This window comes from Etheostoma cragini, chromosome 12 (genome assembly GCF_013103735.1).
Source record: "Etheostoma cragini isolate CJK2018 chromosome 12, CSU_Ecrag_1.0, whole genome shotgun sequence".
Classification (NCBI taxonomy): domain Eukaryota; kingdom Metazoa; phylum Chordata; class Actinopteri; order Perciformes; family Percidae; genus Etheostoma; species Etheostoma cragini.
Genome location: NC_048418.1, coordinates 11,219,913 through 11,247,136, shown reverse-complemented (window position 1 = coordinate 11,247,136; position 27,224 = coordinate 11,219,913). Strand labels below are relative to the sequence as shown.

The 27,224-nt window shown below is 39.5% G+C and overlaps 2 protein-coding genes across 6 annotated transcripts in view; one reads left to right on the top strand and one right to left on the bottom strand.

Annotated features, from left to right (window-relative positions):
- Window positions 1–373: 373 nt before the first annotated feature.
- ap1m1 (adaptor related protein complex 1 subunit mu 1) lies at window positions 374–14,397 on the bottom strand. 2 transcript variants are annotated; one of them, XM_034888294.1, is made up of 12 exons: window positions 14,149–14,397; window positions 13,049–13,205; window positions 12,864–12,931; window positions 12,637–12,767; window positions 11,690–11,837; window positions 11,352–11,478; window positions 10,935–11,077; window positions 8,125–8,196; window positions 7,879–8,037; window positions 7,553–7,678; window positions 1,597–1,672; window positions 374–1,182 (listed from the first exon to the last, which is right to left on the bottom strand). In XM_034888294.1, the coding sequence occupies exons 1-12, from the start codon at window positions 14,188–14,190 to the stop codon at window positions 1,160–1,162; spliced, it is 1,272 nt and encodes a 423-aa protein (XP_034744185.1). In that variant the 5' UTR covers window positions 14,191–14,397; the 3' UTR covers window positions 374–1,159. The 2 variants fall into 2 exon arrangements, with proteins under 2 accessions (XP_034744185.1, XP_034744186.1); XM_034888295.1 differs by having other exon boundaries at window positions 10,935–11,074.
- Window positions 14,398–19,040: 4,643 nt separating this feature from the next.
- LOC117954525 (tropomyosin alpha-3 chain-like) overlaps window positions 19,041–27,224 on the top strand; it is a 9,446-nt gene continuing 1,262 nt past the window's right edge. Inside the window, exons 1-7 of one of the 4 annotated variants that reach the window (XM_034888405.1) lie at window positions 19,041–19,383; window positions 21,585–21,710; window positions 25,415–25,548; window positions 26,240–26,357; window positions 26,473–26,543; window positions 26,661–26,736; window positions 27,067–27,129. In XM_034888405.1, the coding sequence (XP_034744296.1) occupies window positions 19,270–19,383; window positions 21,585–21,710; window positions 25,415–25,548; window positions 26,240–26,357; window positions 26,473–26,543; window positions 26,661–26,736; window positions 27,067–27,129 (702 nt within the window). In that variant the 5' untranslated portion in view covers window positions 19,041–19,269. Of the gene's footprint in view, window positions 19,384–21,584; window positions 21,711–23,971; window positions 24,255–25,414; window positions 25,549–26,239; window positions 26,358–26,472; window positions 26,544–26,660; window positions 26,737–27,066; window positions 27,130–27,224 lie in introns of those variants that run through there. The other 3 variants (XM_034888404.1, XM_034888407.1, XM_034888406.1) reach the window with 3 other exon arrangements.

The window sequence follows — 27,224 nt, the reverse complement described above, 5'->3', positions numbered from 1 at the left end:
TAGTCCATCCTACATTTCTCTCTAGCACGTCTACGACCGTTGACCACAGCTTGAGTCACATCCTTCCCTGCTCTCCTGCTTGTTTACGGAGTGCTGGCACTCAAATGCCTATGATATCACGGGCCTTGGGTATTAAGAGTCGCACTGTTTGAAAAGACCTCCAGGACGGGGTGGAAAGAACCATCCAGGTTTTTTTTATACAACCACAAGCCTGATACAGGAAACCCCCTCCTCTCTCTTACTCTGCAGAGTTTTCCCCATCATTCAGCATTCCTCATTGCTCTGCGGGACAGGTGCCTGCAGATGACAATATGACAGCTCACTACGATGACTGTAGTGACATCACACACGAAATGACGCAGGAAGACGACGGAACACTTTTCTCTAAATAGACATTTAATGATTTGAAACGTGTGTGGTTACAGTACAGACAGGGAAAAGGGAAACAGGTGTTGAGGTGGAAAAGAGGGATTTCTTTTTTTTAAACTTTATGTTTACTGCAAAGCTGAATGTCAGAGGAGTCAAAAAGTACAAGAGCCATGCAGGAGGGCACTGCTTTGGCATGTATCAATGGCATCACATGGAGGTGATAATACTTGAAAAAAAAAAGAGAACTTTGCTTTTCAATGTACAATTATTGAACAAATAACACTGGATTGAAGTTCATTAACATTTAACAAATATATACAGATAATCAACTAATAGGAATTGTGGCAGAACAAAGCAGCTTAATATAAAAAACAATATCCTACTTAGACTGACCGGAGAGTGTGTAATTAACCTGTGTGGATGTGATTACAGTAACTTTAAATGAGAATTGTAACGTACTCCACTAAATAATTTGACCCATTGTGATAGATTATGTACATCTCTGCACTATATGTCCTAGATGTAAACATTACTCCTGCTTTCCTTGGCCTCATTCACATTAGGAGCCGTACAGTAGTAAAGGATTTTGTCTTTTTTAACTTTACCTAACTGAAGGCTCCATCTAATATTTGCATTGATCAGAAATCAATATAACTTCAAAAAATACAAAGAAAACAAACAAAAAGACAGTCTTCTGGTCTTATGACTGACACCTGCCATTGATAATGCATAAACGGCTTAACTCCACCCCCTCGGGTTTCCACCTGCCTACTGCCAGCTGATGCGCTGCCTACTGGGTCCGGAGCTGGTAATCTGAGAAGGAAATGGACAAGACTTAATCAAATGGACAACAGAAAAGAGAGTATCGGAGAGAAATCAAGTGGAGGCAGCTGATGCTTTCCACCCAAAATGAATCAAATATAAAGGAAATGAGATGAGGATGTTTGGCAATTAGTGGCAACATTAGCAAAAAGACCAACATGTGCAACCTTGGTAATCTCGGGTTGAAGATCAGGGAAGCTTGACATAAAAAAAATTCACTTTCTCACATTTCACAGGACGTTGCCACATTGCCTCATGTTCTGCAGTGTATCCCCTTTTCATAGAACTGCTGCATGGAATCAGCTCAAGGTTGGTTCCCACCACATTGCACTGCATTGCCCAACTGTTGCCTAAGGCCTGCACATAAGGGCACTCTGGACAAGTATTAGTGAACTCATAACGTACCTCCATTTTGGGTGATGTAGCGCACCCACGGCAAGGCCTGATATCCACTCTTCTCAATGATCTTCAGGTAACGCACCTGTTAAGGGAGAACAAAACTCAATGACTGGTATGGACATGACAAATAAAAGATACAACTATTCTTTGAGTTTTTAGGATTGCAGATCATGATGCAAGATGCTGGTGTATAGTGTAATTAATAAGACAGCATGCCAAAAGTAATTTGCTGATCAATCCCAGCATGCACTGGTAGAGAGCCAGGATCCACCCTGGTTGCCAGTATATGACTGGGCTAACACATACAGACCAAAAATAGAACCAAAATATACATTCCCACCTATGGGAAATTTAGAACTGACAATTCGCCTACTGTTACCCGCATGCCTTTCAACTGTGCACCAGTACTAAAGAACCCAAAATAAACCCACGCAGACAGAAGGAGAAAGTGCAAACAGTACCCATTAAGCCCCAGCCAGTTTGAATAAAGGACTTCCAAACAAGCACTCAATAGCAATGTCCACTTACATACTACAACCTGTTTATTATCAGGTTTCAAATAGGTAGTATGTTCAAACTGGACCTGTATGTAACATAGAAAAAACAGTGCTAAAGTGCATTTTGCTGCAGGAGTAGTTTGAGAAGCTTCTTTGAATTTGTTGATAAAAAACTGTATTTTGACTTTTGAGTCTCTTCTGTAACATCCTGTGATTGCAACCTTTGCATAGGAGCAAGTTTGTAAACTTTTCATAGCCACCTCCATGGCCTACAGCAAGTGTTTAATATTCAAAAGACAAACTTTAGTGGAGTACTCCTTTAAGCAAGCTACAAGTTGTACTAAGAGTAGTGTTGTTGGTGAAGAAGCAGTAGTATGAGTCACACTGAGAAGAGGGAAGTAGATACAGAACAGCTTTCAAGGGACACAAAGTTAATTTACATAACTGTATGTTTCGAGGCCACAGAGGACAAAAAACCCTGCACATCAGCATAATCAAGATACAACTTTCACAAGCCGTTAACCAATATTTCAGCAGACCAGTGTTGCCAAAGAGCTGAATTTCGAGAAGACGCTCTCAAAATAATCTGCCATCCTGTCCATCACTGAACATATTTGCACATTGTCTGACCCAGTCAGGGGGGGGGGACTCAGAACTTACTTCTCTGTAGCATTAATATTTAATCATGTAGTAGCAATATTATTGGTCACTGTGTGCTACAAAACTAAATTACAGATGTATCTGAATGTGCTTCTGCAGTAATAACGTTCACACGTTTCTACTAAAAGATTTGTGCTGTCATAATTAACAGGGATGTGACTGGGCCTTTTATGGCTGTCACGACCTCTCTCTGGGTAAGGTCCCCATGCCATGACTCTATCATACCGGTTCCCAGCCTGGAGCCGGACAGACAAGGCAGGAATTTGTGGCTTGAGTGGCGGCGGGCCTCTGGTAAGGCCTTAGTAGTGGCCGCCTTGTTATTACCTTCCACTACACAGTGAGGTCAGAGAGAGAGAGAGAGAGAGAGAGAGAGAGAGAGAGAAAGAGAGAGAGAGCGCACCGTGGCCACCAGACACATGACGACAAAAACATAGACGCGGGATCACCGAGTCTGCCGGCACAGCACTTCTTCCTGAACCCAGCAACCAAACATGCAGTCGGCCTGACCGTGGGTACCTAGTCAGCAAAACTGCATCCAATGCCCTGGCAAAACATCATTATGGCTTGTAAGATGAGAAGGGGAAAGGAGGATGTTTGTTGTATCTCATTTGGTAAGTACAGACTACATGTGTGGTCTGAATTTATCGGTGTTTGGTCGAAGAAACTATGGCCCAAAAAGCATCAGCCAACCTGATTGGCTTTCTCAGCGTCACCTAAAGACAGGAGATTTTAAATTGTAACCACACTTCACAAAAGTGTGGGATCACTCCATTTCTAGTTAAATTTACAAGGTGCAGTTACGTGTATCATACACACTTCACATGTGCTCTCCCCTACACTTAGTGGTAGAGTTAAGGGGAACTTTCTCATGCTTTGATATTTACATGTGTCTAATTAAGCTTCACAGCCTCTTCTCACACGTAGAGAGTGGTGTTACTGGCTGCATTAGAGTCTGAGACCTAGTCTGCTGTTACCCTGTAATAAGGGAAAGGTTGCTGGCCTGGCACAAGAGCTCGATGGGAATATGGCTCTTAATATGCTGCTTCTAAAATGGTGGGTCTCAGTCCGTGTGATTGCAAACAGTGAGCAGAGATTTTTAAGCTTTTGGCTTGACAGACACTATGGAGGCCTTCAACGATCCCAAAAAATGAAAAACAAAATAGAAAAGAATTCCTAGGGAGCACTGCAGTTTTCAGAACTAGACCTTTTCAGGTTTCCGTCTTCTAGGAAATTACAAATTTAGCAGAAGAAAAAGACAAAAGAAATCTTTACATTTAGCCTTAGTTTCATCAGATTGTTTTATTTAGTCTAGCTCCAGATGCCTAATGAGCATAATGATGATGTCTATGACTTATTATGTAAATCCAGGGTGACTGCTAAGAATTTAAAAAAAAAAAGCCAAATTTAACAACAATTGAATACATTGACCATCTCACTTTCATCACTAGAGACAATGACACTTCTGCCCAAAGGGTGTGTCCAGATTGAAGTGAACAGGAAATACTCTGTTTTCTTGTGTTTGAATACAAGCCAGCAATGGTTGGTAGAAAACCACAAAAAAGAGGATCCATCAACCAAACAGGGAAAGTCGGATCTAGTTCTACAAGGATGGCATAATGTAACATACCTTCAGTTTTTTCTTAAAGTGATTTATTTTAATTAAAAAAAAAACCTTGAACGCTCATTTATATTTTAGAAATAACATTAAAGTTAAAGCCATTTTTGATCTTAATTTTTTTTTTTAAAGGACTTTTAATGTAGCATTGGTCAAGGCACTGTCAGGCACCTGCCTTTGTTTCTTCGCTATGACTTAGTGCACTTGATTTTATTCAAGCATCTGTTCATTTATGGATGGCAAAGATTTGAAAGGAAAAAGAGATTAGTTTTTCAGCTGCCAAATTACCTCGGAAAATGGCAAGCATTCTTGTACTGCCAATACCACCCCAATTAAAAGTATCACATATTTCTATTATCTTGGGTTCATGCTTGTTTCCGAGTGGGCTGCATAATGTCCAAACAACTTGATAAGGTTTTATTGACTTTCATAGGAAATGTGGAGAAACTGAACATGTGGAAAACATGACATCTCACAGCTTTTAATGAGAGTTACACAGAAAGCAGTGTTAAAAGTTAAGAAGTAAATAAGTGTGTTAGAAGATGAGATTCAGGCCCCCTTTAAGATGAACAGAAGTAAGAGATTACTGTAAAATATGCCGGTTGTTATTTAAGTCAGTTTTTAAATATAATTTGATATACAATTTAAATGCTTATACTGTTATAGTAACTCATTATTGCTCAATAACCAATATACTCTATAGAGAGTGAATAAGAAATACTTATTTTTTTCTGTGATTTGTATGAAAACTTTGCTGCATGTATTAAGCTTTACAATCCACTATTTGGATGTCTTCACTTAAAGAAACTCATCTTGTTATTTAAAGAAGTAGCATTGATAACTTGTCACCTGTCCCTAGGAAAACTAGCATTTAAATAAATGCACCAGTTTATAAATTCTGGTTCAAATATCCCCTACCTACAGTGAGGGAAATAAGTATTTGATCCCCTCTCAATTAGAAAGACTTCTGGCTCCCAGGTGTCTTTTAAATAGGTAACGAGCTAAGATTAGGAGCACACTCTTAAAGGGAGGGCTCCTAATCTCAGTTTGTTACCTGTATGAAAGACAACTGTCCCCAGAAGCAATCAATCATATTCCAAACTCTCCACCATGGCCAAGACCAAAGGGCTCTCCAAGGATGTCAGGAACAAGATTGTAGACCTACACAAGTCTGGAATGGGCTACAGACCATTAACAAGCAGCTTGGTGAGAAGGTGATAACAGTTGGGGAAATTATTCGCAAAGGGAAGAACTATCAATGTCCCTTGGCCTGGGGCTCCATGCAAGATCTCGCCACGAGGAGTTGCAATGACTATGACAACAGTGAGGAATCAGCCCAGAACTACACGGGAGGATCTTGTCAAGGATCTCAAGGCAGCTGGGACCATAGTCACCAAGAAAAAAACTGGTAACACACTACACCATGAAGGACTGAAAACCTGCAGCGCACGCAAGGTCAGTGTTGTGGTCAGATGAGACCAAAATGGAGGTCTTTGGCATCAACTCAACTCGCCGTGTTTGGAGGAGGAGGAATGCTAACTATAACCCCAAGAACACCATCCCCACCGTCAAACATGGAGGTGGAAACATTATGTTTTGGGGGTGTTTTTCTGCTAAGGGAACGGGACAACGTCACCGCATCAAAGGGACGATGGACAAGGCTAGGTACCGTCAAATCTTGGGTGAGAACCTTCTTCCCTCAGCCAGGGCATTGAAAATGGTTTGTGGAAGGTTATTGCAGCATGACAGTGACCCAAAGCACACGGCCAAGGCAACAAAGGAGTGGCTCAAGAAGAAGCACATTAAGGTCCAGGAGTGGCCTAGCAAGTCTCCAGAACTCCATACCATAACCTGTGGAGGGAGCTGAAGGTTTGAGCTGCCAAATGTCAGCCTCGAATCCTTAACGTCTTGGAGAAGATCTGCAAAGAGGAGTGGGACAAAATCCCTCCTGAGATGCGTGCAAACCTGGTGGTCAACTACAAGAAACGTCTGACCTCTGTGATCGACAAGGGTTTTGCCACCAAGTACTAAGCCATGTTTTGCAAAAGGGGTCAAATACATATTTCCCTCATTAAAATGCAATCAATTTATAACATTTTTGACATGCGTTTTCCTGGATTTTGTTTTGTTATTCTGTCTCTCGCTGTTCAAATAAATCTACAATTATAATTATAGACTGGTCATTTCTTTGTCAGTGTGAAAATGTAGAAAATCCACAGAGGATCAAATAGTTTTTCCCCTCACTGTGTATTAAATTCAGGAGTTCTTGCTCAAAATAATGAAGGACAATGTCAAATCAGATCTGGTTAATGTAACACTGAGGTGGAATTTGTAAATGCACTAGTGGAAAATTTGTGGAAATACATTTTCTTTTTGGGCAAGAATATGATATTTTAAAATGAAGTTTGTCAAGTTGCCGTTGTTTCCTCACATCAAGACATGGGAAAACTTAATTTTGTGTTACTGTGGTGCTACACGTATAATCACAGGACAACTGTGATTATACAGTAAGTGCAGCACATCTGTGTAAGTCTGTGGTCAGCAAGAGTTTTCTTCAAACATGAAGGAACATTAGCTTCTCTCTCAGTTTCATGGGAATCACAATCAAAGTGCAATGAATCTACTTACCTGTAACTAAGAATGGCATTTTCTATCACTGTGATTTACATGGAGGCAGAGGGCCTAGTCCAAGTTAATGAGCAGTTGCTTTCTGGTTTGTTCAACAGTAGAAATGTTTTCTACCACAAAAGGTGTCTCATAGTTTAATTGTGCTCCCTTACTGCCCCCTCTGGCAAAACAAAACATGAAAAATATGAATTGTTTGAATTCCTACAATGGAGAAAGAGAGAGTTCATATGAGAGACACTGCTACGTCCCATGAATTTTAAATCCAGGATTACAGGGAAACAACCGAAAACCGCAAGATATGTGGACTATGCGTGCATGCAAACTGGGCAGTAAACAAACAGCAGGTGCAAATAAACTGCAGCATTTGTTTTTTTTTAATGTTTTAGACTTATTATGTCTCCAAGTTTCATCTTATTTCACCTCTACCCACTTGCTGCTGAAGGAAGGTTAAATCAATTACTTTTGAGAACACCGCTCGACCCAGGCATTGTGTTTGTGTGTGTGTGTATGTGTGTGTGTGTGTGTGTGTGTGTGTGTGTGTGTGTGTGTGCGCGCGATGTACCTGGATGCCTGAGGTGGTGAAGTATGGGATCTCAAACTTGACACTAATTGGTGGCTTCCCCTCCTTGTCTTCCGCTTCTACACTCGGCAGACCGAAGTGGGCTCGCATCAAATACTCCTTTCCACCCTGAGAGAAGTCAGAACATAACATTTATAATACTTAACATTAGCTTTTGTATAAAACTGACAGTTTCCCTACAATGACAAGAGACAGGTGAAAAACACAAGCAAACTGTAACCAAAAATCTTGAGCTAATACTTAAAAGCCCAAACATAAGATCACACAGCGGCGTAACCATGTGTATGATGCTCCTGAGTCATGCTCACAGGGAAGGACTTGATTGACCAGACGATCTCGCTGTTCTCAGGCACCCACTTTACACTGCCCACTGTGGTCTTGAATTTGGGTGAGTCAGCGTCCGTTGGCACAGGAATGTGGATCTCCACGTTGTTGGCCGTGGAACGCCTTTTGAACTGACTCTTGGCCTTAGGCGAAAAAAACAAGCATGTCAAGTTCAACACAATGTCTCGCCCTTAAACCCGGCCTTACTGATGTTCGTAAAAGTGACCTACCTTGATCATGTACTCGATCCGACTGTGGGAGTGCTTCTCAATGACAGATTCAATCCAGATCAAGGGCTTCACCTAAAATAAAAAATACATATTTTACTCACTATCAAGTTCATTTCAAACAAGCTGTAATACACTTTTCATACATGTCAATTTAAATAACATATGGAACAGTCACCACCTGGTGGACTGCCAGCATAACTACAACCAGAATCAACATAAAACATTGTTATGTAACATGTTTCTTAGTGTATCAACCTAAAATATGTATACAGTTTACTGGCTTATACTACATTTTTATGGCCGATATTGATATTAGGAAGTTAAAAAAAAATCTGATAACAATACATCAGCCAATCTTAAGATACTGAGGAACTAAATGTTTTAACATAATCAATCTTGAACCTTTAATTGTGTGTCTTTTATAATTGTGACAGAGATACTGAGCCGGAAGGTATACAGTTTACTTTTGATGAAAAAATATAAAACTTTGAAGTTGTTGTGTCACTATATTTTGTTGCGTTCATTTTTTCACAGCAGTACCACTCACCCATTAAATTGAGGTGGGTTTATGGAAGGAGTAGGTATGACAGGTATGGTAGAGTAATATGCAACTCTAGAAGGTTTTATTTGATGAATATAACCAGATAATGAATGTATAAATGTGGTAAATCACTGAATGACATGTTTCTTGTGTGGAAAATGTCATGGTTGCTAGTAGCTGGAGAAACCTCTGCCCCACTGTACTACTTCCCCTCCCAAAGGGTTACTGGCGATCCTATTGTGAAACATTTAGCGAGAATTTAACAGCATTTTAACCTTGCTTAACCTAAAGTTTTTTGCCTGTAGCCTCCCCATTTTCCCATTACATATGATTTTCCATTTCTCTTCATGACTATGTTTTTTAGTGTAGAAACGATCTTGACCTGGTTAATGAAGCAATTCAGCCTCATTTGAGAAAAGGCTGGTTTGGCCGAGATCCCATCGCATTCGTTATTTTACAGGTTAGAAGTTTGTGTTTAAATATGTATCTAGCTTAAGGACTGTGCCTTCCAAAAACGTTGTTGTATACATCTTTGTTCAATATAAGACCTCAAGAAAGTCCAATCTCTATATTTAACCAAGAGAAAACTGTTAGCTGTCAGTGGTACAGGGAGTCATTCTAGTGGGCTGCTTTACAAACTGAGCCAGCGTATATTGGAAAATAAAACATGGAATAACACATCTACTGTAGTGTACGGTCATGATTCACCCGATTTTACCACAGTTTATCAAACACCATGTTGGATTGATAGTGTAGCGGTTAAAGTAAAACTCTTCAATCTAGCGTAGTTGCTCTAAATGTGATTCTATGGGTCGTGCCGTGCACTCGACACCTTGACAAGTTCAAGAAAACGAGGGCTCACACAAAATAACAAATTTGGCAAGCTTTCCAAATACAATTATTTAATTTAATTATATATAACGCTTGTCTGATAGACTGACAAAAAATGACTACAGAAAGTAACACCCGGGCACGACCATTATGGGATAGGGATCTTTCATATGTTGTAGCAACATTTGTGTCAATTGCTGCTGGAAATCAAGATTCCAGGGAAGTTATAAAAAATATATATTTATTAGTAGGTCAACAGCGTCTCCACCTGGGGTTCACAGGAATAGATACCCAATTGAAGGGCCATTCATTTAATTTAATTCATTATCATCTATATTGTTTATTGATCCCCAGTGGGAAAAATTACAGTTTACACTGTGCTTACCCAGTTTGTTAGTAATCACCTCACACAGGCCTGAAATACACACACATGCTCAGGACCTAATCATGCACAAATGGAGAGATGTTAGAGTGAGTGGGCTGCCAGATGGACCAGTGCCCTGAGGGGATGGCAGGGTACGGTGCATGCTCAAGGGCACCTGGCAGTGCCCAGGAGGTATCTCTCCAGCTACCGATCCACACTCTATACTTTGGTTTGTACAGGGACTTAAACCGACAACCTTCCAGTTCCGAACCCAACTCCCTACGGACTGAGGTACTGCCACCAAATAATATCTTTTTGGAAGAGTTACTAGAATACGTCATTAAGAAGGACAGTGGGATTCAGCTCTTATTTTGTTGTACTCTTCTGTAGTGAGTTATAGGCACCACCTCATTTAAGTAGTAAAGAAGGTTTACCTTACACGCTCGACAAGGGAAATGTGGCTTGTACTCCTGATTTTGAATCCAAATAAATTACAGTGTTTTCCCTAGATCTCTTAGGTGCCTTAATCTGGTAGGGGATTAAGGGGTCCTCGGTCAAGAAAATATAAACATTTTTAATCAAGATAATGCAATTTCACATTATTTTGGACAAGAATTACCTGTGTCAAAAAATTTGGAAAAGCTAAAGCGAATAATACAAATTAACACAAAGCTTAAAGACAAAACTTGCTAAATAAGTCTTCTTGGGAGAAACTACACTAATTAGTTGTGAGAAAGGTATTTTGGTTACATTAATTCCGCTTAGGTGGTGCCTAAAAACGGCTTAGGTGCTGCATCAAAGCCTAGATAGTTAGGGAAAACCCCTGCATTAGTTGCTTGTATTTCCTACAGCTGAATCATTTATTGATATGGTGGACTGTAAGGACAATATACAGGCAGAAAACCAAGTAACTTAAGACTGATGCCACCTCAGAAAATGACCAGCAAGAGATTTTGTACTTTGCAGGTGTTCATTTCACACCCTTCCTCTTGTTAGAGGTCAGTCGATCGAACCACCAGAGCCTGCTGGTAGAATACACAGGGGGGTAGAAGGTGTCTGATCTACAGTACTCACGTGAGTATTGAGACGGTAGGACATAAGCTCAAACTCTCCATCAGGAGGAATGAAGGAGATGGTGCGGTCGTTCTCAAAGCGAGACAGACGGACACACTGGTGAAACTTCACATCTTCCAGCTCTACCGATTTACTCTTTCCTCCTCCATGAAAAAACAAAAGATGATATGAACAGAAGAAAAATACAAGAAGACGGCATTGCGAGAAATGGTACAATTCCGGCATAGCAACTACAACATTTAGGATTTTTCCAACAAGCGTCAGGGAACAGATATGATGTCTGCCAATGGGTGCCAGGAAGAGTATTCTGATTGTCACTTTTCTATACTTTGAAAGGGTTTATCCATCAAATCAGTCAGGCAGCTGCTCACCCAGTTAACACAATATGACTAGAGTCTTTTATAAGAGATAACTCACTTCCAGTGTTTTCAAAAAGAACCTTGTCGTTGAGGCCCAGCCGCAACTCAGGCATTCCAGACAAGAAGACACGCATCTTAATGGAGCCAACGATCTCACTACGTAGAACATTACCGTTGGCACTAACCTGTGAAAGATTGGGATTACAAGTAGCATAAAGAACCACGTCAAAGACAGCATTAGCCACTTAAAAAAAGCACTTGCTGCAGTCTACAGGAAATACATCACAATCAGCGAGCTAATGTTGTGACGCACGCTGGGAGGAAGTTTATTAGCCCTGTGACTGGCATTCCTTAAGGCTTAAGCAACACAGCGCTTCTAAAACGAGGACTTCTTACCAGGAGATTGACTGACTCAATGACGTCCAGGAAGACCTCATTCTTCCTGTACTTGATGCCCTCTGACCTCCAAGAGACAGCATTGGTGACTGTGGCGGGGGGTCGTGGGGCGCCGGTGTCTAGCTTGTGTCCCTCCTGGGTTATGTATCTGAGAAACAAAAATGTAAACACTGAGGCAAAATAGAGAAAAGGGGAAATTGACTGTCTGCAAAAGTGACTTACCAGAACACATCAAAGACAAACAGAGACTGATTCTCATGGTTACTAAATAGGGAGGATTGTCTGACTTATTACTGTACTCAGAACACTTGGGGGAAAACCAGAGTTAGCTTGCTACATGTCTGCATCAGCCACAGTCCCGTGAGTTTAAACAGCCATTTACAGTACTTTATGATGAGGACAGTAAGATTCTTTTGCCTGTCAGATACATATAGAAATGACAATATAATAACACCAAAGCTAAGATTTAACGGCTACGCAACCTTTAGTGCATAACATTTTGCATCAAATAGCAGGTCTAACTGCACTGACTGGTAAAAACCCAAGGAAATGTCATCGTGAGAATTAGCGCTCAAAGAAATTGCTGACCAACAGACAATCAAAGAAAATGTAATAAAATCAACAAAGTTGATTATCAGGTGAAAAAATACCATTAAAAAACATTTAAGCTTTTCAACTGTTACAATTTCAGACTTTTTTTCAATTTAAATAATTGTTAACCAAATACATTTGTTTAGTTGTTTTTTTTAAATCACACGTCCGACATAAATTTGGACCTTGGAACAGACTAATAAACAAGTAATGTTTTGGTCATTTTATAGACAAAAATGCAATAAAAACGTGAGCCAAAGGTTAATCAATAATGGCAGTATTCATTAGCGGCATCTCTAATACATAAATATACATAAAGTTAATTGAAGTGAGACTATGGCAAAGAAGATACTTACTCCTGCAGAATTTTGCTGTCAGTGGTCTGAGGATAGCCAAAGTCCATCAGCTCATCCATCAGCTCGTATATGATGACAAAGTTATCTCTAATGCTCTCTTCCTCCAATTCTTTGAAATACTCTGAAAATACCTAAAGAAAACAAATGTAGTTTTATTAACCAGTACATTGACTTGTTAGTGTTTTTAATGGAGTTAAGTGGCTATAGATGAAAGCATTCAGTCCTACCTGGACAATTTTGTACAAGAAAGAGAAGACCAGCGAGACGCTAGCGTTTTTCTTGGATGTTGCGACCACTGATGTGATGTGTGTTAAGAATGTAAGAGTTGTAAATCCACGTAGAACAAAAAATATAATAATAGCGTTGATAAGTTGTGTGGGTAAAAACACAAAGGAGTGAACAATAAGGATACAGTAGAGGTTATTGTGTTTTATCCACATAAAACGGACTCCCCCATGGGCCAGGATTGGAGAGAGGGTCCCCTCCTCCTCTTTGTCCATCAGAAGGGTCATGAAGTGCTCAATCTCCGACATGTCCACATCCCCCCGGTAATTTCGGCACACCAGGACCTTAAAGAGAAAGACAGTATTTGTGCAGCTAGCAATATCAGCTGCAGTACTGTTGGTAACGATGAAAACCTGATGAATATCATCAATATATAGTAATGAAATAGTTATTAAAATGTTGGTGGTCAGTTACCAATGTGTAAAGTTACCAATATAGCCAAAATCTATTATATTTCCACGTGTTGATTGATTTATACTTTCTTTAGTCATCCATAAAGAGATACGTTTTGACCTGATATATTTTGTGATCAAACTAAATTAGATGGAAACATCAGACATTTAAATCTACAAACACCTTTACAACACTGCTTGAAAACATTTGTTTTGTAAAAAGTCATCTTTTCTATTCCACATACAAGTAGCTGCCATAGACTACAAAAACAAGGTAGAGGCCTTGTCTGTGATGCACCTGTTCCCTAGACTGATTTACTCCACTAAAAAAGAGCTGTGGGTGGCTGCAACAAACAGATGTTAAACTTGATTCTTCTGGAACGAAATGCACATCAATGAATAACGTTTACCCCGAATTTACCAAAAGTCAGTAAAGGCTGGAATATGTTAATAGGTAGCTTTGTCATGCAATGTATGTAATGCCTTGCATTTAAGCAAAGAGGCGAGAAACAGTATAATTTTGAAGGGGGTTTTGGCAACCGTTTAACATTGCCTGCTGTTAACAGCTGGTCACCTGTTTCTTTTCTTATCGTTACGTGGCCTAATATTTCTGAGTTTAAACATCACATGAAACCGACCTCCTAGTTTGGATGCACTTTACGGTTTTAAATGAAAGGCCAAAACCTTAACACAGATTACCAACGTATGCCGATGCATTAGCTAGCCTGCTGCAGACTAAACCACATCCTAATCTGTCAGCGAAGAATGTGTTAGCAAAGCTACTAGCTAGGCTAACGTCAGTTTAGCAACGTAGCAGGCTGTCCCGTTATCTTACCTTTCCTTTTAAATCCAAGACATACACTGCACTCGCAGACATCTTGAACTAATTTATACGAGCTTAGTTCAGCTCCTTTTTAGCTGTTTATTGATAATGTTTTATATTAACTGCTTCAGGGCTAAAAACCAAAGAACAGACTTTCATTCATAATACTGTAAAGAGGAAAGCCACCCTTCCCTTTTTCTGTCACACCATCCATGCATCAAACGTGCGCCCTCTGCGGAACAGGAGGATGTAGTGCTCCAGAGTGAGCTATGACCCTTGACTGTATGCAACTAGGGTAAGACCTATTTAATTCAGTCCATGGTTAAATATGAAGTTAATGGGTATGACAGATAAGTGTGTATTCCCATGAAAAGGTCATGATTGACAGATTTGTTTATGAATGGTAGTGGTAAATAGATTTTTTAATATATAGGCATGCAAATCAAATAAAAAAGTGTTGTCTTGTTGACTGTGCATCATGTTAAATCATGTGAATGTTAAAATTGCCTTTGCCCTGTGTGGTAACTCAAACTGGTTTTCTGATGGAAGCAACATGTCACCTGGTTGTCCTGACAACAGCTCACCCATTTCCATGTTTTCGTCTCATCCCATTTATGTAGACATGGAAGCATGGGATGAAATCCTTGAGATACTTATCCAAATGTCCATATTCAGTTTCACATGTCTAATATTGTCGCTAACAATGTTATTATATTTTAAATTGTTCTTATTCTATCTTTTGTGATGAAGCGTGTGTGTAGTAAATAATTGTTAGACATATACAAAGGTTAGAACATGATGCACCGACCCAAAATCGATTAAATTTGACCAAGACAACTATACATCTCTGGTTTGCCGTTTTTCCATACTAACATGCTCTTAAGAAATTGCAAACAATGTTTAAATCTTGCATGGTTTCTGAGTTGTTACAGCAACCTGCCTCTTTTTTTTATCAACCTCCAACTATCCTGCAGCTCTCTCTACTGGACGAATGGTATATCTTTTCCAGTTTCCAGTTTTTAGGGAAAACAGCTCTTGCCACATGATGATCACCATAGCACCATTTTCAACTGCAATGCAAACGGTTTCCACAAAGTTAGTAGCACACTATTGTCTCATATTGTATGCTGTATGAATTGGCATTAATTGAAACTAAACGGCATAGCCCAGACAGTGATAAACAGCCCTAGACAACAAGAACAAACAAGACTTTTACACAGATTTAGTGAAAATAATCTAAACACTTGTGGTTCGGAGGAGGAGACATTGATACATTGTATTTACATAACCTCTCTGCCCACGTCTTTGCATCTTGGGTCTCTTGCCTGATGATATGAAACTATCAAAATCTAAGATAAACTGCTCCATCTTTGTATCCCGGATAAATATTATATTACTCTTCAATGGAAAACATCTGAAGCACCTATTAATCAATGGCTGAATAACCGCTTAAGCTGCCTAGCCATGGAAAAAGTGATGTATGCAAGGCCACAAACAAAGATTCTTTATGCACTACCTGGAAAACCAAGTATCTTCTACTTTCTCATGAAGAAATGTAGCGTATTACAAAGGGAACTATACACATTGTGTTTTTAGTTTTTGGTGTTACTTGTTTGTTTGTTTTTTGTTTTCTTAATGTTTTCTTTGTGTGTATCTATATTACGGTTTTTTGATGCTTTTGTGTCCTTATTTATTGTAAAAGAATTATGAAAAAAAATATATCCAACAACAACATAAAAGTACAGTACATAAAAGTATTTCCACATAGTACATTTGGTCATCAAGTAGCTAGTTGGGTGGTAGGTGGTAATACTTGCATAATCTGCCTATCATTGTCTTTCCATTATGGTGCTAACATGTGTCTAACCTCATTAAAGTTGAACTCAGATTGCCATTCAACTGCACTGAGTGTGTGCAAATCTTGACTGTTATAAGTGCTGGTGTGACCAACGTCCTAACTTTATACTGAAACTTAATGAACTTAATCATCTCAATGACTATAACTGCTGATGTGCAAATCTTAAATGGCAGCCAAACAACAAACACTGACTTCATCAGCGGTGAAAATACTCCTGAAACATTAGTAGAAGCATTAATGCATCCTACATCTAAAAATATACCACTTATTAATATGTCAGTGTATATTAACAAACAAAGCCACTGGAGTAATTATTGAGGTAGTACAGGCTTAACATTAAAATAACTTTGGTCTAAAAGTCTGCTCAAGTATGCTAACCCAAACCAATGGTACTTTTCACCTCTGATAGAGATGTGAAGTGGTAAAGGATTGCAAAGAGATACAACATGTGATGTGTGAATGAACAGCGGGGTAGTTTTGGCAGATACACAGTGAAGATTCTGCATTGACATTTGATAAAGTTAAATATAGAGGCAATTGAAGCAGAGACAAAAAAAGGACTACCATCCAAGTTTTTTTCTCTAAGATCACCACTCCCCTTTGGTGTGAAAGCCTTTCAGCACCGGGATTGTACGAGACAACTGTGCCTCATCAAAGTGACAGATCTCTAATCCCCATTGCTGGTAAGAAAGAGTCTAGACATCGTCAGAAGTCATAGATACATCGTTACTGAGTTACAGAGCCAAATATAAAAGATTGCCAATTCCCTCAACCACGTCCATCAGCCTGCTTACATACACCCACTGGATGTAGTTGCGTAGTTAATGAGCATGTTTGTACAGAAGCCTCAGAGCTGAACAGGGCTGACGTGTGTACTTTTGTTGCGGAATGGGCTTGCCTCAATACACTATGAGTCAGTGCATCACGCAGGTGTTATAGCCTAACTGAGTTACAAGTGCAGGTGTTGCCACAGCAAACTTTAGGAATATTAGATGTTCAGTAGTGTTCCTTTAACTGATACTGTAATACATATGTTTTCAGTGTGTAAAATTGATCATACAGTGGCAACATTTAACATAGAACTGTATGTGTCCACATATCCCTTGCATGGCATCAGGCACTTAAGGCTGCTAAAACTGTATAGTTTGTGTTCTTCATAGTAGCATTCATATACTGTACACTCTAATCTGTTCCACCATTCCCATGGCTTTGTAGTTTATACTTAGCAGGACTTTGACTCTAGTCCCAAGGCGATCCTGTGGCTTTTGGGGGAGTTTTTACCATACAAGGAGAAGAGGAGTTTTGCTCGGTTTCCTGTGGGAGGGTTCTGATTTCTCTCACTCTGCATCTGATTCACTCTGTCTCTATTTCTCTCTCCCTCACCTCCTCTCCCTTTCTCCCTCTCTGTTTTCCTTTTCTGGTTTGGCTCCAAATCTCTTTTCTGCTCACTATACAACCTGAAAAGAATTTTATTAAAAGCTAAACGCTTCCAAATTCAATATTTCCTGCATTAAATTGTCAGAATTGTATCTGAGCAATCTATTATCATAACACTCTGTGCAGCCATCATTCTGACCAACCAAACAAGGCAGACAGTCATGTCATGATACAAGCTTGTGTTAACTCTAGGAGTTTAAAGCTATTAAACTGCCATTACTTTCATAAACTTGGGCTAAAAAAGGCTGCAGTTTGCCTCCCCAGCTGAAAAGAATTCTATTAGTCTTAGAGTCTCTAACTCTCAATGAGAAAATATAAGTGGACCTATGTATCTGCTGGCTTCAATTTGACAGATTTCAGTTACTCACTGGCTAACACACAGTTCTGTACATACACATGGATGTGATATGAGACAGAACTGGCCCCAACCTAACACTAAATTGCCTCAGCCAATCCTACATGCCTATCCCGTGAAAATCATGAATCTCCAAAAATCTTTTTTTTTTTCAATTTTCAATTTTTATATATATATATATTTATAGTTTAGGAGAATTTCTCAATACATAGATAAACATGAATTTTACTGGACAGCAACAATATGCTCTTCAAAACTCAGGTTATCTACACTAACCTAACACTCTTCCTGGACAGTGTCCTATGTGCACAAGCAGGACAGTGTAACACAAGGAATAACATCAAATATAAGGAAATACACACTGCAAAAGTGACAATGCAACATGAACACGTGTAAGAGTTTATCTTCAGATGTCAATTAAATGTCCACTGGACTCACTGTTCTTTGACTTTCCTTGTAATCTTTATTTTTAGCCAGGGCAGCTGGCACAGAAGAGTTGAAAGCAAGCAGACAGGTCCATTAGTGATGTCATCAGCACACACACAGACAAATGCAGTTCCATTTTCTAAATAGCACATAGGTGCATAACATGAAAATCCTGTTGCAGTAACACAGGTTGTTTCCACCAGTCAACAATGCTTTTTTTGTATTGTGCGCTGTAAATAACATCTAAACATCTAAAAAAGGACCAGACCAATGGTAATTAAGACTCTTAATTGCAGAAGCCTTATGGTTTATGTCTGTGTAGCTCGACTGCAGCACCCCAGCTGCCCGGTATAGATTGCAAGTAGACAGCTCTTTCTCTAAATTTTCTTGGGCTGGATCATTTTCCAACAGCCCCTTTTCATTCAGCAGTATGAAAACTATGTCCTTTCTAACCAACTCTGGCATTATCATCAATTTGAAAATTCCTAAGTAAGAACACAGGGATATAGATATGCAGCCCAAAGTGGAAAAAAAATGAAAGCTTCAGTAACTCAGATTACCAATGTGAGCAATATACTTTTGATGTCTGAGTTTTGGAACATTTTCATTCCTCTTCTATGCTATTTCTCTCCTGTTGTGTTCAAACAAAAAGACCATCATCCAAATAAGGACATAGGAGATCTACACCATGGTACAAAGAGCCTCAAGAGGTGAAGTCAAGATTAGGGAGGGGAGCACAGTTCTAGAGTAGCCAACGCTAGGAGTGGCGGAAGGGGTAAACAGTGGGAAAAGGGCTGTCACTAGAGACTGGGGCTGTCTCCAAACCTACAGTCAAGTTTAAATCACATAGAGCTCCACCGACTCTCAGTTTGCATCCTCCTCTCTGCTCACTCACTGAGCTCCTTCTGTCTCTCCTCCTCTCTGCATCTGCTGGTTGCTCTCCCCGTCAACCTTGTGAGGGTGTCTTCCCCTGAACATCTGCAACAGCTTTTCAACTAAAGAAATAAAAACTTTTTTTCCTCCAAAGCCTGCGAGACTTTGAGACCCAACTGTCAACATGGAGGCCATTAAGAAGAAGATGCAGATGCTGAAGTTGGACAAGGAGAACGCCATTGACAGGGCAGAACAGGCGGAGTCTGACAAGAAGGCAGCCGAGGATAAATGCAAGCTGGTGAGACAAGTCTGATGGTTTGGGAACAAAGGATGGAAGTGATGACTGTATAACACTGATTTTTTTAAATGAATCTAGGGTTAGCTAGAAACTAATTCAGTTTGATCGTAGATTGACTTTCATATCTATATAAAGTAAGATCAGCTTTAATGATCCCACACAGGAAAATTGAAGAAAGAAGTACAAGAAACGATGTATAGTATAAAGAGCTGCTGCAACAAAATAGTTTTTATTCTCTGAACTAGGGTATCTAAGTCAACTTGAATTAAAAAGTAACAAATTACTTGTAGAGTATTTGTGTTATGTATGTACTGTATGACAGTGGTAAATCAACTGGATTATTTTTGTGATTTGCGTGTATTTTTCATAGCAGGATATACTGTATCTGAATATCAAAAAGTATTCTTAATAATGTTGTGATATTCATTTTAACCATATCACACAGCCCTATATAGAGTTTTTGTTACATCTAATTGTTTCCTTCAGAACAAAGTTGGCAATAGTTTCTGTTCAAGTATATTGAAATAATGTTTTTGAGTGTTTGGGACTGATAAACTAGATTTTATTTAAGTATATTATTTGGTGAAAATACACCAAAGTGATTAATTTGCTATTCACGTATTAACATGGATATTTTTTTTAATTACATTGACAATCTGGTCTAAAATAAACAAATAAATAAATACCTGACCACTTGCGCAGAGGGACTCACCATAAAATAAAGTAAATAAATAAAAGTATTTCCCAAAGAACCAAATGCTAAATAACAGCTGATCCAGAGCCACTGGGTCTTTTGGTGGTCAGGAGAAGGTGGAGGATGTCCACAGGGACACACTGAATCCCAGGGATCACTTGAAGTGGTGCTGCAGGAGTTAAAACAACCCGTTTTATAGCAGCTGTTGCTTTGATTATTTACCAGGAGAGCACTGCATTACCCACCTTCCTTATCTGAAAGATATCTGTAACATATCAACCAAAAACAGCCACATTTCAAATATCTGCACATCCATATTTGGTGCTGCAGTGCCAGGGCCTTAAGACAGTTTGTTATTTCAAAGGCTGTCTTAATGATAGCTTACTTGTACCACTTGATACAAGCAAAGTATAGAATCTCGAGATGTAATATGATATTTGAGGCTTCTAAATGGAGGTAGTTATTGCACAGTGGGAGGTCATCATGAAGGTGCCTCAGGAATGCTAGAGAGCATGGAGTTGGAGAGGCACGGATAAAGCCAGGATCTACATTAAAGCAAGTGGAAAGAATCTTCTCTCTGGTTTCTAATCAAACCCATTAGAGAGCACAAGCAGTGACAGTCGTCACTGGCACTGCACATATGGACCCCCAGCAGGTTTCCCATGTCAAGGAACAGTCAGCATTAAATACTAGAATAATATGCAGAGTCCTTTAGTCCGTTGGGATGGCACTGATTCAAGCAGTGCTAAGAGATGCTTTCTTTGCTATTCTTGGCACGATAGGACGGTCATCAGAGAGCAGTCAGGCTGACGCAAAGCGCTGAAAATACACAATATCCTAACATGCATTGCAGACAAACGTCTCCTGGAGCAATCAAAGCATCGGCTCACCCACATTACAACAGAATTTAAAGAATTCAGCACCAGTGTCTTTTCAGAAGCAATGTCTTGGGTTACTCTTGATGATTCACAAACTTTAAAACAAAGGGTTTACGCTGGATCTGCTTTCTTCAGAAGAAATACACCTGATGAAAACTTTTAACAACAAGTTCTGTAGAATATAGATACACTTTGGTCCAAAAATAAATATTTCAACAACTATCAGATGGGTTGCCATGAAATTGTTTTTTAGACATTTGAGTCCTTTGAGAAGGAATTGTATTGGCAATCATCTGACTTTACATCCAACGCCGTCTTCAGGTCAATACTTTAATTTGTCCAATACTTTAGTTTATGACTAAATATCTGTAAAACTGATTCCCATCAGCTTCTGCTGTACTTGGGGTTTAGAGCTCGGTTGCAAATCTTAGTAAGATAGCCCACTAAAATGACCTGCTTCATGTAGTTCAAATCGAACATAGGGTCCATTTCAGCAAATATGGAACTGACCCTATGTTCCCCCCTTTATCATTGTATCAAAATAATGCTGGATTTGTCCATGCAGTGTTTTTAATTCGTATTTATTTGGTATGCCTACCTAAATGTCCGTCACATTTGCCTTCTTTCAGCTGGAGGATGAGCTGCTTGCTCTGCAGAAGAAACTGAAGGGAACAGAGGATGAGCTCGACAAGTACTCCGAGGCCCTGAAGGATGCTCAGGAGAAACTGGAACTGTCGGAGAAGAAGGCCGCGGATGTGAGTTGTGAGACAACATCTGAAACCCATTATGCACATATTACAGTGGAACACCACAACTTCTAAGTTTCAGTTTTACGACATATTGATTACCACTCTTTCAGATGGAGTAACCTAAACATCACTCCCTTATTGAAAAAAGACCAGGGATAGAGACACATTCAGTTTTTTGCTGACTGAGGTTTTTTGGATGAAAATTGGTTTAAAAAAGGAACGGAATAAAGTGTTTTATACACTCAGTGCTTCTACTGCTCACACCCCAAAAAAAGGCCATGCCTGGATTCGCCTTATTGTTTGGTTGTTTCTAGAGTCATAGTGGCAGAGTAATAAAACCATTGACATTCAGAAAATAATCAAAACCTACATTTAAAATGATTTGTCTAGTTGTAATCATGGAAACTAAGGGAACAGTCTTTAATTCCTTTGACAAAACAAAACAAAGGAAAAGAAACCGTCATGCTAAAGGTTTGCCATGCATTTGAAAATCCCTTTTTGTGTATTAAACCCAGGCAGGTACTGTAATATGCATGTTGTAATTAATTCACACTAAACTCCTTCTTTCAATCTGTTACCCACCACCTTCAATGTAGAAGACAACTAACGACCCTGAAATAACTCCTGAAATGACTAACTTGTATCCTGTACGCCGTATAGTGTTAAGTAGTACTGATTGGTGTCTTTGTGAGGTCTGTAACACAGCCATTCCTCCAGCACAGGCAAAACTAGGCCAGCCGGAGTAGCCGACCAGGAATCCCAGGAATGCAGCTTAAGCAAACAGAGAACCCCTTACTGCAGTGTCTAATGAAATCAATGCTCTGGCCTTTTCATGGGGCGGAGATATTACACTCTGCTCTGACTGGCCTTACAGCAACTATTTCATTTGTGATGATTCTTTTACGGTTACATTTCAGCTACCTGCTATACGATTAAGTGTTATCTTTGATCTAAAGCAAAGGGTTTTGCAAAAAAAGAAAGAAATGGGGACAAACAGACTCAACTTAGTTTGCTTTTTGGGGCAATTGTGACCCATATTATTGATATGATACCAGAAATACGTTTCTAATGTGGTTTTAACAGCGATGCATGACAATTCTCTTCATTTACTTTCTAGTTTTTTCACTATCTGGGTGAAAAAAACTCTGTGTTGTTGTAAACACGTTCAATTACTGGGGCTGTGACAAACATTTATTTTCATTATCAGTTAATCTGGTGATTCTTTTTTCGATTATTATTGCCTTGTGTGGTCTAAAAAATGTCAGGAAATAATGAAAAACTCAATTTCTCACAATCACAACCTTCTAAAGCCCAACATGACATCTATTTTTTCTGACAAGCGGACCAAAACCCAAATATATTCAGTTTACTATTCCATAAAAAATGTTTTAAAGCTGCAAATTCTTACAACTGAGAAGCTGGAACAAGTGAATGTTTTTCATTTTGGTTTTTAATGAGTAAAACAACGATTGATATCGAACAAGAATGTTAAAATAGTTGATGATGAATTTTATCATAATCAATTCATGTTTTAGTTGTATGTATATCATCGAGCCTTTACAAGTCTAAAACTACCAGTGAAAGTAGATAAGGGTAAAGGTCAGAGTTTCTCTCAAATACCCACAGATCTGCTTCTTGTGGGTCTCTCTTCTTTCACGCTGCTTATGAGAGACTTTCAAATGTGATCCAAGGCAGTCATAGAAAATAAATCCGAGCTTTGCTCTAAAAAAGGAGGAGGAGGAAGAGAGCAGGAGGAAGGGGGCGCTGAATAAAGGTGTCGCCACCCAATGACTGCAGGTCATTTCTGCAACCAAATCAATTTACATTCCACGCTGCTGCAGGTCAACGGCCCGACCCCACCACTGACCCTCCCTCCGTCCCTTGTAAAACAAATCCTTAGACCTTTGATTTCTACACATTTAACAACCTGCCTCTCTCCTTCAAAAAGGTTCTTCTCTTTTCCCCCTCACACAGCCATATCCAGTTATAAGTTATGATTCACATGAGATAGTCTATGATTCACATATCTGAAACAGACCGAGAAATCCGATGAGGCAACTCTGTGCCCTCCTTCTAATAAGAGAGATAAATGCAGCCTAGGAGGCAACACCTTACATTTGCCATATAAGTCCACAATAGAACATCTCGCACACCTCTTTTGTGAAGAAAAAGAGCAGTGCCGTCCCCTCCTAAATCCTGTGATGTCATCTGAGACAGGCTTCTTCACAGGATTGGACGATCTCGCCATAAATTTCCTGAAAACTCCCAACCCTTTTTTTCTCTCATTCCAACCCCGCACGTCCCTGACTTCCTGCCTGAGAAAAAAAGTTTTCCTCATTAACGTTTGAAGGATACAGCGACTCGATTTAGACCGCTAGTTAGAATTTTTTTGCTCTCCTTCTTAGCTTTTTTTGAGAAAACAAAGTAATCGAGATTATGGAGACTGTAAAGAAGAAAATCCAAACTCTCCAGCTACATGTTGATGAGGCAGAAGATCGTGCACTGGCAGTACAAAGGGAGTTGGACACTGAACGGGAACATCGTGAGAAAGTGAGATGAATCCTTTATCCAACTTCAGTCGCATTCTCTACTTTAACTTTACTGCTCACATTGACGTCCTGTTAAGCATTAGTATTGCGCATTTGAAAGAAATTACGCGCAAACTGACAGTGTAGGTCCGCAGGTAGCGATACGCATACTCCCAATTACGCCCCTGTAAGAATTTTAAACTTTTACTGCCAATCTCAATAGTATTAGTTATTATTACATTGTAATATGTGAACTGTCGTCGTTTTAAACGTTCTTGTTTAGTTGGGGCACCATTGTAACGACATTCCTTCTCAAACTTTTGTTCGGCTGTGTTATTTAACATAAAGTCGCATTAGATGAAATGCAACTATAGAGCCCTCAGGAGGCTATTACATCAACCGGCAGCGTGGTTGTTCAAATATTAAGGCGTGGCAGGCTTATCACATTTTAAAAGGGTAGATATTTCCCAATGTATGTCAAAGACACTTGGAAAAGTGTTTTCCCGGTTCTCCGAGAACCCAGTAGTCTTTGTTCTGCTTGCCCTTTGAGCTTTTTGTCAGAATAACACATGACACGTATCTAAAATTAAGAGCTGAATCCTTACTTCTCTTCAACCTCCACACAGGAAGAGGAGAGCAGACATGGTTATCTGTGATATCAGTCCCACAGGAAACGGGCCCAGTAGAAACAATCCGTTGCCCCCCCCCCCAAAAAAAAAACATACATGGGCTTACATTGCAAACGTCAGGCCAGCTGTGCCACTTCAGATATGTCAGGGTTAAGTCTGCCACTCTATTATTCTGTGTCAGCAGTTTTCAATGTATCTGGTCAAGCTGCAAAGTCCAGATCTCATCGGGCTTGATTAACAGTGCTTACATAAGAAATTTGACATATTGCACTGAAGGAAAAAAAAAAACAGGGATATATGCATGCCCAGAGAGTATTGCATTGGGTTTCAGAGAATAAATAGATTGAATGAAATAAATATCCTTAAAAGTTTATAATATTCAGCCCATGTCACTGATTACACCTTGCAATTGCAGTGCTCGGAAACCAATATAACCTATACAGCTAGATAACAATGTGCTACTTTGGCCCAGTTCAACGGTATCCTTCCTCTTGTTGCAGTAGTTTGTTTTCTGGCTGACCTGTGACCTCTCTTTGTGTCTGTGTGGCTGTAGGCGGAGGCCGATGTGGCATCTTTGAACCGCAGGATCCAGCTGGTGGAGGAGGAGTTGGACCGTGCTCAGGAGAGACTGGCCACAGCCCTTCAGAAACTGGAGGAGGCTGAGAAGGCTGCAGATGAGAGTGAAAGGTGAGAATCAACACAGACCTCCAGTCATTATGTTGTAAGCCCAGATTGACGACATACCATCAACTGCAAGATTGGAAAATGATCATCTAATGGCTTTGAGGGTCCCAAAATTGCCTGTTTTATAAACAGATTTTTAGTTTTATAAAGTGGACAAGAGTGGCAAAGCTGCTACTTCTGGAAAGATAAGATAGGATAAACTAAGATTTCCAGGGAGGAATTAAGTGTTAACTGCACAAGAAATGGATCAGATAAAGATGTGAAAAAGATTAAATTAAAGCTAAGGAAATAAGAAGGCTAAACAATAAATCTAAATTAAACATAAGCTATATACAGACATAAAATAGGTTAGTGTTCGTACAGGATAAAATAGGAAAGTCACAAATAAAAGTTTGATTTTAGCAGCAACCTCTAATACCACAGTATCACTTGGATAATCAAACTTTAATTAAACTTAAATTCTGACGATGGGTTATACATTTTTCAATGTTTGGTAGGTCCGGTGACACTAATACCTAAGAGCTCATTTGTAGCTTTCATGGAGAGAATGCCAGCACAAAACAGTCCTAGCATCTACATAATGTTGGGACTGAAACCACATAAATGAAACATAGTCATAGAAGCAGTCTGTATTCATTTGGGGTGTCTTTGTGGTCGTGTTGAACTAAAGGCTGTCTGTCTTTCCGATCATCAGAGGCATGAAGGTGATTGAGAACAGAGCCATGAAAGACGAGGAGAAGATGGAGATCCAGGAAATGCAGCTCAAAGAAGCCAAACACATCGCTGAGGAGGCGGACCGCAAATACGAGGAGGTACGTGCACGGAGATCACGTTTCAGCCGGCTTTCAGTTTTCAGATGTCATTTTTGTTTTTGCTCAACTGTGCTCAATAATTTGCTTAACAATTGTACGTCTTTTTAAATGTCAGGTTGCCCGCAAACTGGTAATCCTTGAGGGTGAGCTGGAGAGGGCAGAAGAGAGGGCAGAAATTGCAGAACTGTAAGCTCAAACTGAACAAGTTAGATGCAAGCCTGCAGGCATCATTCACTTGTTATCCAGATAACACACCATTGTCAAACACATTCAGAAATTGTAACATTTTCTCTATTTATACAGTAAGTGTGCTGACCTGGAAGAAGAGCTGAAGAACGTCACCAACAACCTCAAGTCGCTAGAGGCTCAGTCTGATAAGGTAGGTGATGTTAGTCTCTCCTGGAGGAGCAGTTTGAGCCTGCTGTTTGACATTAAAACCTCTGGAGCAGCAGAGCATAATGATTTAAATTGACTTATAAAGTAGAGGAACCCATTCAATTCACCTGCATACACGTCCCTATTCTGTCTAGAATGAGCTTCAAAACTGTAAAACTAACTTTCTAAAATAAAAATAAAAATAAAAAAGAGATGTCATGTAACATGTATATTAATATATTGAGAATGAAAAGGTGGAATAATTCTTTTTCACAAATAAAAACCTTGTGATATTGTTTTGGCATTGAAATAATTGTCTTTTCACTCTCTATAGTACTCTGAGAAAGAAGACAAATATGAAGAAGAGATTAAAGTCCTGAATGACAGACTTAAGGAGGTAAGTTTTGTGTCTGCTCAAGCTACACTCACCGGCCACTTTATTAGGTACCCCATGCTAGTAACGGGTTGGACCCCCTTTTGCCTTCAGAACTG

What these genes read in the sequence shown, in the direction of transcription:
- ap1m1 (XM_034888294.1), bottom strand. Translation starts at nt 14,190, where the DNA reads ATGTCTGCGAGTGCAGTGTATGTCTTGGATTTAAAAGGAAAG. An exon ending in TCTTGTACAAAATTGTCCAG is followed by an intron (nt 12,768 to 12,863) that starts GTAGGACTGAAT and finishes TGTTTTCTTTAG; the next exon opens with GTATTTTCAGAGTATTTCAA. An exon ending in TCTTTTTGAAAACACTGGAA is followed by an intron (nt 11,078 to 11,351) that starts GTGAGTTATCTC and finishes TTTTTCATGGAG; the next exon opens with GAGGAAAGAGTAAATCGGTA.